We start from the raw sequence: 12,436 nt of genomic DNA, 5'->3' as shown, positions 1-12,436 counted from the left end.
GGTACAACTCATAACCTGTACCTGAGGTGTGTTAGGATACTCCAAAAATATCTTGTGCTGCTTCTTAAAGCATAGCAACCTTGAAGACTTGGAGCATAAAAGTCTGCAAACATGAGCCCGACTTCTGGTGGTTGTTTGAGGAAAGGAAGCCATGGCCCAGAGCTAGGCAATTAGGCCTTAAGGATGGTGGCTACTTCTGAATCACCAAAAGAGAGGAAATGCATCCCGCCCCCAGCAGAAGACACTGATTTGCATGTGCTATGTATAGATGCCAATTTAGAAATATAATAGAAATGCAGTACATCTCACCATAGTGTGGAAGACTGTGTGTGATCAGGTGACCTGTATGCTTGCCTTCTCAGGCTGTTGCCAGGTGCTAATTTTATTTATTCATTTAAGCTTTCAGGGCAGAAGCCCTCCCAAGGTGTTGATAGGCATCAGTTCTTATGGTTCTTTAATCTTTGAACTGGAATTGAGCAGGACAGCCTACCTTTGAGGGGCCTCATGTAGGTTTCCTGCTGAAATGTTGACCTCTAGATGACAATGTTTATTTGCCCTCAGAGGTGTTGTTCAGGGGTTCAAATAGCATCCAGATAGAGAGTGGCTTTTTTCCCAACAGAAAAACTGCATGGGGACCCTTAAAGCCGCAATGGCCCAGCCCAGGTCTACGCTGTGTCCCAATCCAGATCTGGATTGAGCCACCACAGCTGCTGTTCCTCCAAAATAGAAGTGGCCAGGTTAAGCCTGCTTGTTCAGACGCATGACTGATGTCGGGTGTATTTTGGCCCTGACTCATGAGTACTGGAGTGTGTCTGGTGGCTGACATGGAAGGATCAAAACTCGTGCTTGACAAAGAATGGAGAGTAACAGGATTGAGAACTTGCTCAGTTACAGCTACATTCTAGGGAATTGTCACATGATGCTGATGCACCTTTTGAACCTCTTGCTCTGCTTGTGCCATGTCAACAGATGGCACATGGCAGGAGAGGACCACTTGGTGTACTGGTTTTACAGCTATGTGATGAGCAGATTTAAGCACTGTTTGTGAACTTCCTTCCACAACAACCTAAAAAGCATGTGATTAGGCTGTAGGAACTGTAGTAGTTGCAAAGGTGTCGAGACTGGTGGGAGTTGTAGTATTTATAAAGGTGTTGAGACTGATCGGATTCTAGCCTCCTTGCAGAACTTCTGTTTGCAAGCATGAAGAGAGGCCATGAGTGCCATGTCACACCATCCCGACACCGAAATGAATACATAGGTGTAGACCTTCTCTCAGTACCCAAAATAGGTATTCAAGTTGCCTGTGCTTGCGACATTCCCCTGATCTCAAGGTACCTGCTATAGTAATGAGTTCCTCTTACTGAAACTGATGTCAGGGTGGCAACTGAGCCCATAGAGCCCCAGAGCAGTTCTGATTCTGAGGAAGAACAGCAATCTGTGGGAGAGGAGCTTGCTCATCTCTCTCAAGCACAGCAGCTGGCAGAGATTCCTCCTGCCAGCATTCCTGGGATAGATAGTGATCCTGGCAGTGAGAGAGCGCTGGAGGGGGGCTTGCTGGACGCTGGGCGCAGACGCAGGCAGCGGCGTCAGATGGAGGGCGCTGAAAGGAGGCGCTCTGTTCATTTGGCGCTAAAACAACGGTCACGTCCTGAGGACCCAAGGGTAAGAGGGAGGATCTCTCCGTAGCCCATAAGTTCAGAGTCTTCCCGTGGTTCTCCTTCAAACGGGGACCAACTGCCTTACCTGGAGCTTAGGCTACTCTTCTACCTATCCCCAGTGAGGTTCCTTGCTTAATCACTAGTGATTAGTATCTGTAAGAGTCATAAAGGAATAAAGCCTTGGAAAGAATTCTCATCGTCTGTGTCCTGAGTTGGCTATTGCAGGGGACTGTAAGAGGCAGCTAGGGCGCTCCTGACAACTAAACTGAAATTGAGCAAGAATTCACATAGGGGAGAATGAGTTTCTTAGTGTGTATATTTCCTGAAGATGAGCATGAAAGGATCAAAGGAATCCCAATTATTAAAATATTAACTTGGTAAGACTGCAACCTTTGTACTCTGCATGCCCTGGTCAGCATTCCAGCAGCCCTAGTTGAGTGATAAATTGCAAGCAGGGACGTAAACATGGTTCAGTCTTGGAGGCGGGAGAGGGGCCTTCCTCTAGGCAAATTAATGCAGCCATGTTCCTTGCTAGAACAAAAATACAGCGGGGGAGGCATGGAAAATAAAATAGGGTGAACACTTCCGCATCACCAAAAAGAGGACACAGATTTGCATAAAATGTGCATATGCTCATTTATATGTATAGATATAAATTTAGAAATCAGTATAATTTTAAAATAAAAATGGGCTTACCATAGTGGGAAGACAGTGACCAGGTGATCCATGTGTCTGCTCAATCTGCTGTCCAGTCTGCTGATGTACAACTTCAAGCCCATTGCTCTCCCTTCTTATGGTTCATTATCCTTAAACTGGACAGCGCTTCAAACTGTCCTCTGTAAAATAGGATACATGGTTGCCCTAGAAACAGAATGTGGAACAGAAGTATAGGTCACCTTTAATGTAACAGATCTCAGTCTCTCATGCGAAAATCTCTTCTTGATGATCCAGTGGCGGCAGCAGTGGGCTACAGGTCAGAGCTGGGACTTCTTCCCTTGCAGATCCTGCAGGATGGCAAATGTGTTTGGGTTTTGGCAGGAAGTGCATCTCTTGGGTCCTGGAAGCCCTGAATTCAGCAAGCCTGGCCTAGACACACCCAGAACATCTGCAGCTGTAAGAGCTAAGCTTGGTTTTACTTTGAAAGCTGAGGTTCCCCAGATGCAAGGCCTCCAGCTGTACCTGTTTCTAGGTGGCTCTAAGTTGCTAGAAATAAGCAAATCCTATGCCTTTTCTGTAGACTTCCCCTACTGTAGCATGGGGCAAGAGGAGGAGAAGTTAGGGGAAACTACTAACCCCAGAGTACATGTTGCAAAAGTAGGAGACTAGCATTGCTGCTGCCACCGCCTGTCTTTAACCTGAGCAAGAGCACAGTTGTTCTGGCCCTCTAGTATCAATTATGTCCCTTAGTCAGCTTAGCTACAAAGCACAGATGTTGTAGGGTACCAGTTTCCTTGCCTTCTTTGCTATTTCCAGCACTGTGCCATCAGAATAGGCCATATGGTAACTTTTGCATGTATAACACTTGTGTTGAAGATGTAAGGCCTGATGTGGTTTCTGCAAGTTCCTGGATAGACATATGGGGCTGGACATCTCACTGCTTCAGGAAAAAAATGAAGCCAAATTGTGGATTTCACTGGTTGAATGGGGCAGCATAGTACACTGTAGATAAAATACTTTGAAATCCAGCCTTATCTCAACTAGAATTTCCAGATCGAGCTCAGGAAGAGCAGCTCTGGTAACATGATTCAGCATTTACTTTTGAAGGGCCTGACAAATACCTGTGACAGGAGCGAAGGCTGGGTCTAATGCACAGGAACGTTACATAGCTAGTCGTCATCTGCCTGGCTTGGAAGTTGTAAACACTTGCAGCTGATAGCATAGTTGGCTGGGGGATGCTGGTGGTTGACGTCCAACACATCTGGAGGATACCAGGTTGGGGAAAGCTGGTGTGGCCTTCCAGAGACTGCACCACTGAGAGTCCAACCCACCTACTGTGTTCACTGCTGTCCCGTAGTGTATTGGGTTCTTGGTCAAGTAACGTATACATGGGAGCATTCAGAGTGCTAATGTCAGTTCCACATTGAAAGTGGTGCAGCCTTCCTAGGACTATACCATCTTGCTCTGCATGTTCTGCTTATGTGAAAGCATCTTGACTTCGGAGTAATGTGACCTGCCGCAGGAGTGTTCCGCTATTTACAAAGCATGACTAAACTAATAGATGATAATGTTCTAGAGAACACTGCAGAACTTATATTCAGGCTTAAAAGAATGCCCCAGAGCAAAACTGGAATGAGGTCCCCATACAGAAAGGGGTGTGCACCCTCTATAGTTACTTAAACAAAAGGTCTATCTTGACAGCAAAAAACCAGTTAATCTCTAATCTGCAACAGACATCTGTACCTCAGCTGACTTACTGGAAAGCCCCTCTGGAAACCAGACTCTAAATTAATGTAAGCCAACAAGATGATAGCTTGCAATTCTGTATACCTTGATAGGTTCGTTGCCAGCCAGGGGGTTATGCTAATGGAGGGCATACAGGGGTTGAAGGGCCAGAAACGCTGGCTCCACCCATACCCACTGACTCATTCCTATGCAAGCTGATACCAGGCAAAGGCACTTTGCTGCACATACCTGGTAGATTTTTCCCCCTACGCATCTCTGCTGCTGACTCTGCTTGGGACAATGGAGTAAGCCGCAGAGGTGCATCACAAAGGGATGGTTCTGAAAGCCCCTCTTCACTTTGGGCAGGTGCGTGGGGGGAAAAGTCCTTTGCCTGGATCTAGGAATGGTTGGCTTGCGGGGGGTAGGAAAGCCCTTCTGGGACTGGGGTGGGAAGCGACGGTGAAGGCCAGACTCAACACACACATCCCAGTTTGCCAGCTGTCTGCCCCTATTCCAGTCCAAACCAGAACTGTGAGCTATGAATTGGGCCTGCCCGCTAAACCTAGTTAGTGGGCAGTCCTGATGGGTTTAAACATCATTCTAAGCACAGATGCACAGAGGAGCTGGCTATGTAGTATACTAAGATATGTGTAACTCAAAGTGGTGCTGCAGCCCAGGGTTTGCAAAGATGCAGCACTTTTTATTAGCAGGGGCGCTGATGTCCTTGGCCACCGCCCGCAGACTCACCTGTTCCCTCCAAGCTCAGCTGCACGTCTCACAGTAGCTGGGGGGAAATGAATTTTCCCAACAACATATTGTTCCCAGTTGTAATGCAAAGTCTTTTGAGGTGGTTTTGGATGAGCAAAGAAGACACATTAGCTTTATGAAAGGCCTACTCCTGGTGGCGATGAAAAGTGCTACAGCTGGTTTGTTGATCTGGATCAACACAGCTGCCTGCATTTTTGGATTCTCCTTGGAGCCATGGCTGTGTGGACCGTCATGACAAGCACCTGCCCTTCAAACTCTACCGGTACACCACTGGTAATGGAACTACATCCAGTTCTTTTGAGTTCCTGAATCTTCATGGAACTGCAAAATAGGTAGTTCTTCAAAGCTACCTCGGTAGGGACTATAGCTCAGTGGTAGAACACAGGCTTTGCAGGCAGAAATTCCCAGGTTCAATTTCCAGTTAAGATCTAGCAGCAGGTAAGCAGAAGGATCGCCTTCTGTCAGATCCCCTGGGGAGCTGCTCTGGTCACAGTAGGCAATACTGGGCTGAATGGAGTAATTGTCTGACTTGGTATAAAGCAGCTTTCTACATTCCTATGTCTTAAACTCTGCATTCTAACTCTTAAGGCAAGAGTGGGCAACCTTACACCTTCCCAATGTTTTGGGCTACAACTCCTATGATCCCCAACATCAGCCATACCAGCTGGGGCAGATGGGAGCTGTAGTCCAAAGCTTTTGGAGGGCGCCAGGTTGCCTGCCTCTGTCTTCAGGCAACACCAGTACACCTGAACTGTGATCCCAACTTTCTCTCCTGAAGGTCAAAATAGTATGCTTGTCCACTGAGAATTGCTAACTGGATTCCAGTCGCATTATCGAGTGCAAGTATTTGCTCCTGGAGTTGAGGCTGGCCTCTCACTATGTCGAGTGAAGCAGAAACAGCTAGTGTAAACAGTCAGCCTGCCCAGCAACAGACACCACTGAAAGCACAACCTTCCAAAAAGGAGAAAAAGAAAGGTAAGATGTGGTCTAAGTGAATCATAAGAACATAAGAGCCATGCTGAATCAGACCAAGGGTCCATCTAGTCCAGCGTTCTGTTCACACAACCAACTGCCCAAAGATAACCCACAAACAAGACATGAGTGCAACAGCACCCTGCCACCCATTTCCCCCAGCACCTGGTGTACATAGGCTCACTGCCTCTGGTTCTGGAGGTAGCACATAGCCATCAAGACTAGTAGCCATTGATAGCCTTTTCCTCCAGAAAATTGTCCAACTCCCTTTTAAAGCCATCCAAAATGGCGGCTATCACTACATCCTGCAGTAGCGAATTCCATAGTTTGACGATGCAGTGTGTGAAGTACTCCTTTCTTTTTATCTGTCCTGAATCTCCTACAGATCAGCTTCATGGAATGACCCCATTGGGTCCTAGTATTTTGAGAGAGGGGAAAAAATCAGGAGGCAGGTCAGCTCTGCAGCTCCCAACAACTCGCCGCACAATCTGTCTAAAACGGGGTGTTGAACCTCTTTCAGCCTGTGGGCCAAATTCAATTTTGGACAGGCTCTCAAGGGCCGCATTTCAGTGGTGGGATGGGGCCAAAGGCAAAAACGTAAAAAATACCACCATATTTTAGCTTAAAACTCTTATTGCCAGTAAGTAATCCTTAGAGAGATTTCAACCTTTTTAGAACGGGGGGAAATTGTGCAGAAGCAGGGAAGCCCGGAAAACACTCAGTGGTCAGGAGAAAGGGGGTGGGGCCAGGGCGTGTGTCCATCTGGGGTACCTGGAGAACTGGATTTGGCCCCCAGGAGGGCCGGGTTTGGCCCACAGGCCAGAAATTCCCCATCCCTGGTCTAAAAGTTGCTGAAAATTAGCAGACCCTGGTGAAGGTACAGTAAGTAACTAGTCCAGTAGGCAGTTACGGTTGGGAGCTAGTCCAGGGGCAGCAAATAAGTTTTTGACCCTGAAACCTGCCCATTCTTTACTTTTCCTGCTAGGGTATTAAAATACGTAGAAGATGTAATATAAAGACTATTCTACATACCCAACTGGTTTTAAAAATTATTTTAAGGCGTTATAAATGAGAGCCTGATAACTTAAGGAAGAAGCAGCAGCAGTCTGAGACTCAGTCAGACCAGCTGGAATCTTGCAGTAGGCTGCCACCTTGGGGCCATGTCATAGATTGCATGGTCACAAACAGATCTGCTAAACGCTGGACCAGAACCGGCAGCAAATCCTGTCTCTGTACCTTTTCAAGGTACACACCTAAATCTTTAATTTTATTTTCATTTCATTTTATTTTCATTTATATCCTGCCCTATAGCATTAAGGTTTCAGGGCGGTGTACAGATGAAATCAATTTAAACAGTTGTCGTTCAGTCGTGCCCGACTCTCCGTGACCCCAGGGACCATAGCACGCCAGGCCTTCCTGTCCTGCGCTCTCTCCCGGAGCGTGCTCAAGTTCATATTCATTGCATCCGTGATGCTATCTAGCCATCTCATCCTATAAAACAATAAATAAGCTAAACAGCTAAAAACATATTAAACCATTAAACAAGCTAGTGCAAATTGAAATCTAAAACAATAAAACAGTTAAAACAGTGTGCTACTTTAGGGAATGCATTTAGCCTTCAAAGGCTTTGGTAAAAAGCCATGTTTTTACTTAGTGCCGAAATTAAACCAATGTCTGTGCCAATCCAGCCTCCAAGGGGAGGGCATTCCACAACTGGGGTGCCACAGCAGAGAAGACCCTCTCTCATGTCCTACTATAGCATATGTCTCACACTGGTGGGATGCAGCGAAGGGCCACTCCAACAGTTCTCAGTCCTCAGGGAGGCATATATAGGGAGAGGCGCTCCCTCAAATATCGAGGTCCCAAGCCACTTAGGGCTTTAAACGTCATCACCAGAACCTTGAATTCTGACCAGAAGCATATTGGCAGCCAGTGCAAATCCTTTAAAACTGGTGTTGTATGATTTTTATGAGATGTTCTGGTCAGCAGCCTAGCTGCTGCATTTTGCACTAGCTGCAACTTCCAAGTTGTCTTCAGGGGCAGCCCCACGTGAAGTGCATTGCAGTTTTATGCGTGAATTCACCTTTTGAGCTTCTCCATACGCTACTTTGCTTGAGTGTTTTCTGTTGCCAGTGCACGGATGAAACAGTTGCTACCCACTGAATGTCGGATCACTGTAACTGATGGAAAACATACTTGTATATTAAATACACAGATGTAGGAAACTGGCCCTTATAAAATGCATCATTGAGAATGAACAGACATGCAGACCCTGATACTTAAAGCCCAGACAAATTTACATGACTAAAACTGGTTTTTCAGGATCTGAAAAGACAGAAGAATTCCTCTTGGCCAGATTTCAAGGTGATGGTGTAAGATACAAGGCCAAACTGATCGGGATTGATGATGTTCCAGACGCAAGGGGAGATAAGATGAGCCAAGATTCAATGATGAAACTAAAGGTGGGTCTGTCTTGTTTCTTGCTTCTTTAAGGCACTAGATAAGACATGGCTTTCAATCAGAGAACCATAGCTCTGTGCGGGATTAGGGACTGCCAACAGCAGTCCTGAGATCCTTACAAAACTACAATTCCCAGAGTTCATGGAGTGATGATCATTATACTGCCCTCAGACTGACTTAAGCCAAAAATTAACCCAAGTAATAAATCTGTAAGCTCCTTATAGTGCAAATTCAGAAAACAACAAAATGTCCAGAAGTAACATGGTGGAAGAATCCCACTAGAAGAACAATATAGTTAAACATACTTGGGTGTCCTGAGGCTCAGGTGTGTTCATATGAATTCTGTTGAGCTGCTTGGATGGAATGTCACCACTTTCATGTGTTTTGTCATACACTTGGCTCAGGAGCGGGCGACCTGTTTTTGTTTGGGGGCTAGATTCGGTGGGCCAGATAATGTCAAGGGGTGGCCCTGCCCCACCCACTTTTTCATTCTCCATGCAGGGAGAGGCACAGAGCTCCATGCCTCCTCTGGATGGAGAAAGGGACTTGGTCAGTGTGTGCTGTTGGCCACCTCCTTCCCACACCTCTTGCGTCCTAATTGGGATACAAGCAGAGCAGGAAGAGCGCCAGCTGGTGCTTGCAAGGCCAGTTCCAGACTGGAGATAACATGTGGATTCCTCTTCCTTCCTTCCTTCCCAGGCTCCCAGAATCCTCCAGGCCAGGCCAGGGGATGGGGCTTGGGGAGAGGAAGGAAGGGGGAGGGACCACAGAGGGTTCCAATCCTCCACAGGCTTGATCAGCAACCTCCTCCAGTGTGATTAGGCCTGTGGGCCAGAGGTTCTCTATCCCTGACTTAACTGATGGGGAAGCGGGGAGAATCAAGTCTTAAAAGGAATGTATGTTTGCTAATATAATGAAAGAGCACATTTAAATCCCCGTATTTGAAAAGTGACTGTTCACCATGCTGCCATCCTGCAGGGTCAGAATTCAAAGGTCAAGCATGATGCTTGGACACAACAAATGACCCTCTAGAATTTAGCCTCCGGGTGTGAGGATGATATTGGATGCTTGCTGGTGACTACTTAAGTCTCTAGATCAGTGGCAGCTGGTGACTCCAATTCCGGAGGGATCCCTCCAAATCCGGAGGGATCAGGGTCATAAAACCCTGATTCCATTAAGGGTTTTAGTTACCACCAGCCAAAACTCATTTTGTGGATAAGGTTCAGCACCTTGGGTAGCACCATTAGAGTTTTGGCTAGTGGTAACTAAAACCCTGAATGGAATCACAGCCCCTCTGGAACTGGAGTCATCAGCTGCCGGAACTGGAGTCAGCAGCCACTGCTACTCTAGATCACTCACCCGCCTGCCTGACCATCATGAGGCTGGAATGCTGGTGAACTCCTGTAAGAAGAATCCACATAATCTTGCAGTCAGTCCTAAATGAGCTATTGGGAGGGAACTGGAAGGTGGCTCATGGCTGTCAGTGGGCTCTGAATTTCACTTTTCAATAGCCCTAAAGTGAACAAAGTGAAGTCAGCTGTAGATAACATATTTGTTGCACTATTTGCATTCATGTTGGCTTTCCATTTGTAGGGAATGGCCGTAGCAGCCCGTTCTCAAGGACAACACAAGCAGAAAATATGGGTGAACATCTCTCTTGCTGGGATCAAAATCATAGATGAGAAGACGGGGGTAAGTTCTATGGTCAGGCTGTCTCGTCCTGGGCAGGCTGACCTTGCTTAGATAACTGATGGCTCTCCCTGAACATGAGAAATTCCAATCTAACCTGAAACCTCCTAAGCTTCTAAAAATGTGCTTAACTAAACAGAAGCTTTCTTACTGGAAACACTTCAAAGAAATCCCATAACCATTTTGGTCCAGATCAGTTAATTATCCATCTAGGTGAAGTATCATCTCTAAGCATTCCTAAGCCAAGCTGAAAGTGGGGACTGCTGTAGTTTTCCTAGTGACTCTTGGCATGTCTCATGGATAACTTCAACCCTACGTGGAAGTGAACTATCTGTACCTTCAAACAGCAAGGCAGAATTTAATCTTCTTGAGTCAAAGGGTAAAGCAATTGACAGTCTTCCAATCCCCATTAGAGTGTGTGTGTATGAGCGTGCATCTGTCTGTGCATGCATGCACCAATCTCTCCTTAGAATTCCCTTGTAAACTAGAGAGAAATTTCCCTGGTGTAAAACACTTCTGGCAGTCTTTTTACTGCCTGTATAATCTTCCCAGTTCTGAGATTATCCAGAGCTACCTGTGATCAATTATGGTGCATGCATAACTTAATAGGAATCTAAGTTCTCTAGCCCTTAACACCAATGCCCACTTTCTCTATAATATATTGCCTTGAGCAGTGGATACCTTAGCTAAAAAAAAAATTAGCAGCAGTCCTGATGGGGAAAGTCAAACTTCAGTGCACCCTGAAGTCTATGAACAATTAAGGGTGATATGAGAACTGTTCCAATTGCGCGGGCTTGAGCTTTGATAGTCTATCACAGCAGTGCCCCTGGGGTGGGCAACTTGTGTTCTTCTGGATGCTGCAGTACGCTCTTCAAGAGTTAAAAGTCTGGTCCTATGTCATCCACTCTCATTCTAGGTTATTGAGCATGAACACCCAGTCAACAAAATCTCCTTTATTGCTCGGGATGTGACCGATAACCGTGCCTTTGGCTATGTTTGTGGAGGAGAAGGGCAGCACCAGTTCTTTGCCATAAAAACAGCACAGCAGGTAAACTTTAACCATGGAGCTATCTTGGGACCAGGGATGCTGATGTACTGTAACCCAGAACGCTGATACTAGTGCTCTGGGTTCATGGAGGCCACAGCATACGAGCACAATGCCAAGCAGAGCAGCATTCAACATACGCATGGAAATTCTTATTTAGCATTGGTCTACTGAAATTCTTATCTTCGAAGGTTGGGTTCTGTTGAAGGCAGTAGTGGAAGGAGGCAGGATGGCATCTGCTGCGTATCTAATGGATTAAATGGGTTGGAGAGAAATGTCGAGCAAAGTTCACTCATGATACCTCTAATAAAACTCTTGATACTGCATTCCCTGCCATTAAAAACAACGCCACCTAAAGCAATGGAAAAGGCCATAACCTGATGTAACTTTAAAATATGAAGCAGCCTAACCTAAACCATGTAACAGGATTAAAAATGGCATATGAATGTTAAAGCCAGTTCTCAGCTATTTGAATGATTTTCTAGAGTACAAAGCCCTAAACAACTTGGCACCAGGATACCTGAGAGAGCGCCTCCTTCCTTACCAACCTGCCAGGTCACTGAGGTCATCAGAGGGCATGTTTCTGGTGGTTCCACATGGACCCATGGCCCAGTTGGAGTCCACCAGGAAAAGAGCCTTCAGTGTGCTGGCCCCCTTCCTGTGGAATTCCCTGCCTTTAGAGGTCAGGCAGGCGCCAACATTGTGTTCCTTCCGGCACCTCCTGAAGACGTTGTCCTGCCGGCGCCTCCTGAAGAGGCCTTCCTTGCATGACCAGCCGTGGTTTGTTAAATTCCACTTTGCTGGGGTTTCTCTTTTTAAAAAATGTTTTGACTCTTTTAACCTATTGTTTTATTCTTTTACTATGTTGCTCCGAAATCTTCTGATGTGGTGCGGTATATAAATATTGTAAATAAATAAAGCCGAAGCAGTGACATTGGATCAGCTTCAATATACAGTGTACTCCGTGGACACTGCTACTGAGAAGATACAGCCTGTCCAGATGTGAACCTAGTTTTGGGAGAAGAACACACACACTTCCCATGTTGATTTCAAAGTGCAATCGTACATGTGGGAGAAGCTACTGATGCAAAAATGTACACAAGGATGCAACATGAGCTAGTTTATCTTCCCAAGAGCCTGCCCATCTTTTAAGCCCAGGGTTGTGAATCAGGTCTTCTGAAATGCAGTTGGTTTCAGCTCTGTGTTCACTTAACCTCTATCAGTTGCAGATTTGCTTGCATGTGCTTTATCTACAATAAATGTGATTGGGTTGGTTCCAGACTAAGTTAATCACTCATGACTGACCAAAGCCCTATTTCAGTGGGACTTAATCAGGGATGGGTGAGAAATTTGTTCGGTTTGCATTGGGGGTTGGACTCAATGGTCTTATAGGTCCCGTCCAACCCTACTATTCTATGAATGCAAATTTACAGAATTTGCATTTTCTGAAACTAAGCAGAAC

At 46.0% G+C, this 12,436-nt stretch overlaps 1 protein-coding gene across 2 annotated transcripts in view; it reads left to right on the top strand.

The window, feature by feature from the left end:
* DAB2 (DAB adaptor protein 2) overlaps nt 1-12,436 on the top strand; it is a 56,029-nt gene that overhangs the window by 22,180 nt on the left and 21,413 nt on the right. For both annotated transcript variants that reach the window (XM_084833129.1, XM_084833128.1), the window contains exons 2-5: nt 5,587-5,783; nt 8,103-8,242; nt 9,834-9,932; nt 10,846-10,977. In XM_084833129.1, coding sequence (XP_084689255.1) covers nt 5,687-5,783; nt 8,103-8,242; nt 9,834-9,932; nt 10,846-10,977 — 468 coding nt within the window. In that variant the 5' untranslated portion in view covers nt 5,587-5,686. The remainder of the gene's footprint in view (nt 1-5,586; nt 5,784-8,102; nt 8,243-9,833; nt 9,933-10,845; nt 10,978-12,436) is intronic.

This window comes from Heloderma suspectum, chromosome 2, assembly GCF_057233095.1.
Source record: "Heloderma suspectum isolate Gila_16-S chromosome 2, 16-S_ref, whole genome shotgun sequence".
NCBI lineage: Eukaryota > Metazoa > Chordata > Lepidosauria > Squamata > Helodermatidae > Heloderma > Heloderma suspectum.
Note: the sequence above shows the minus strand (reverse complement) of the source record. Positions and strands in the feature narration are given on the sequence as shown.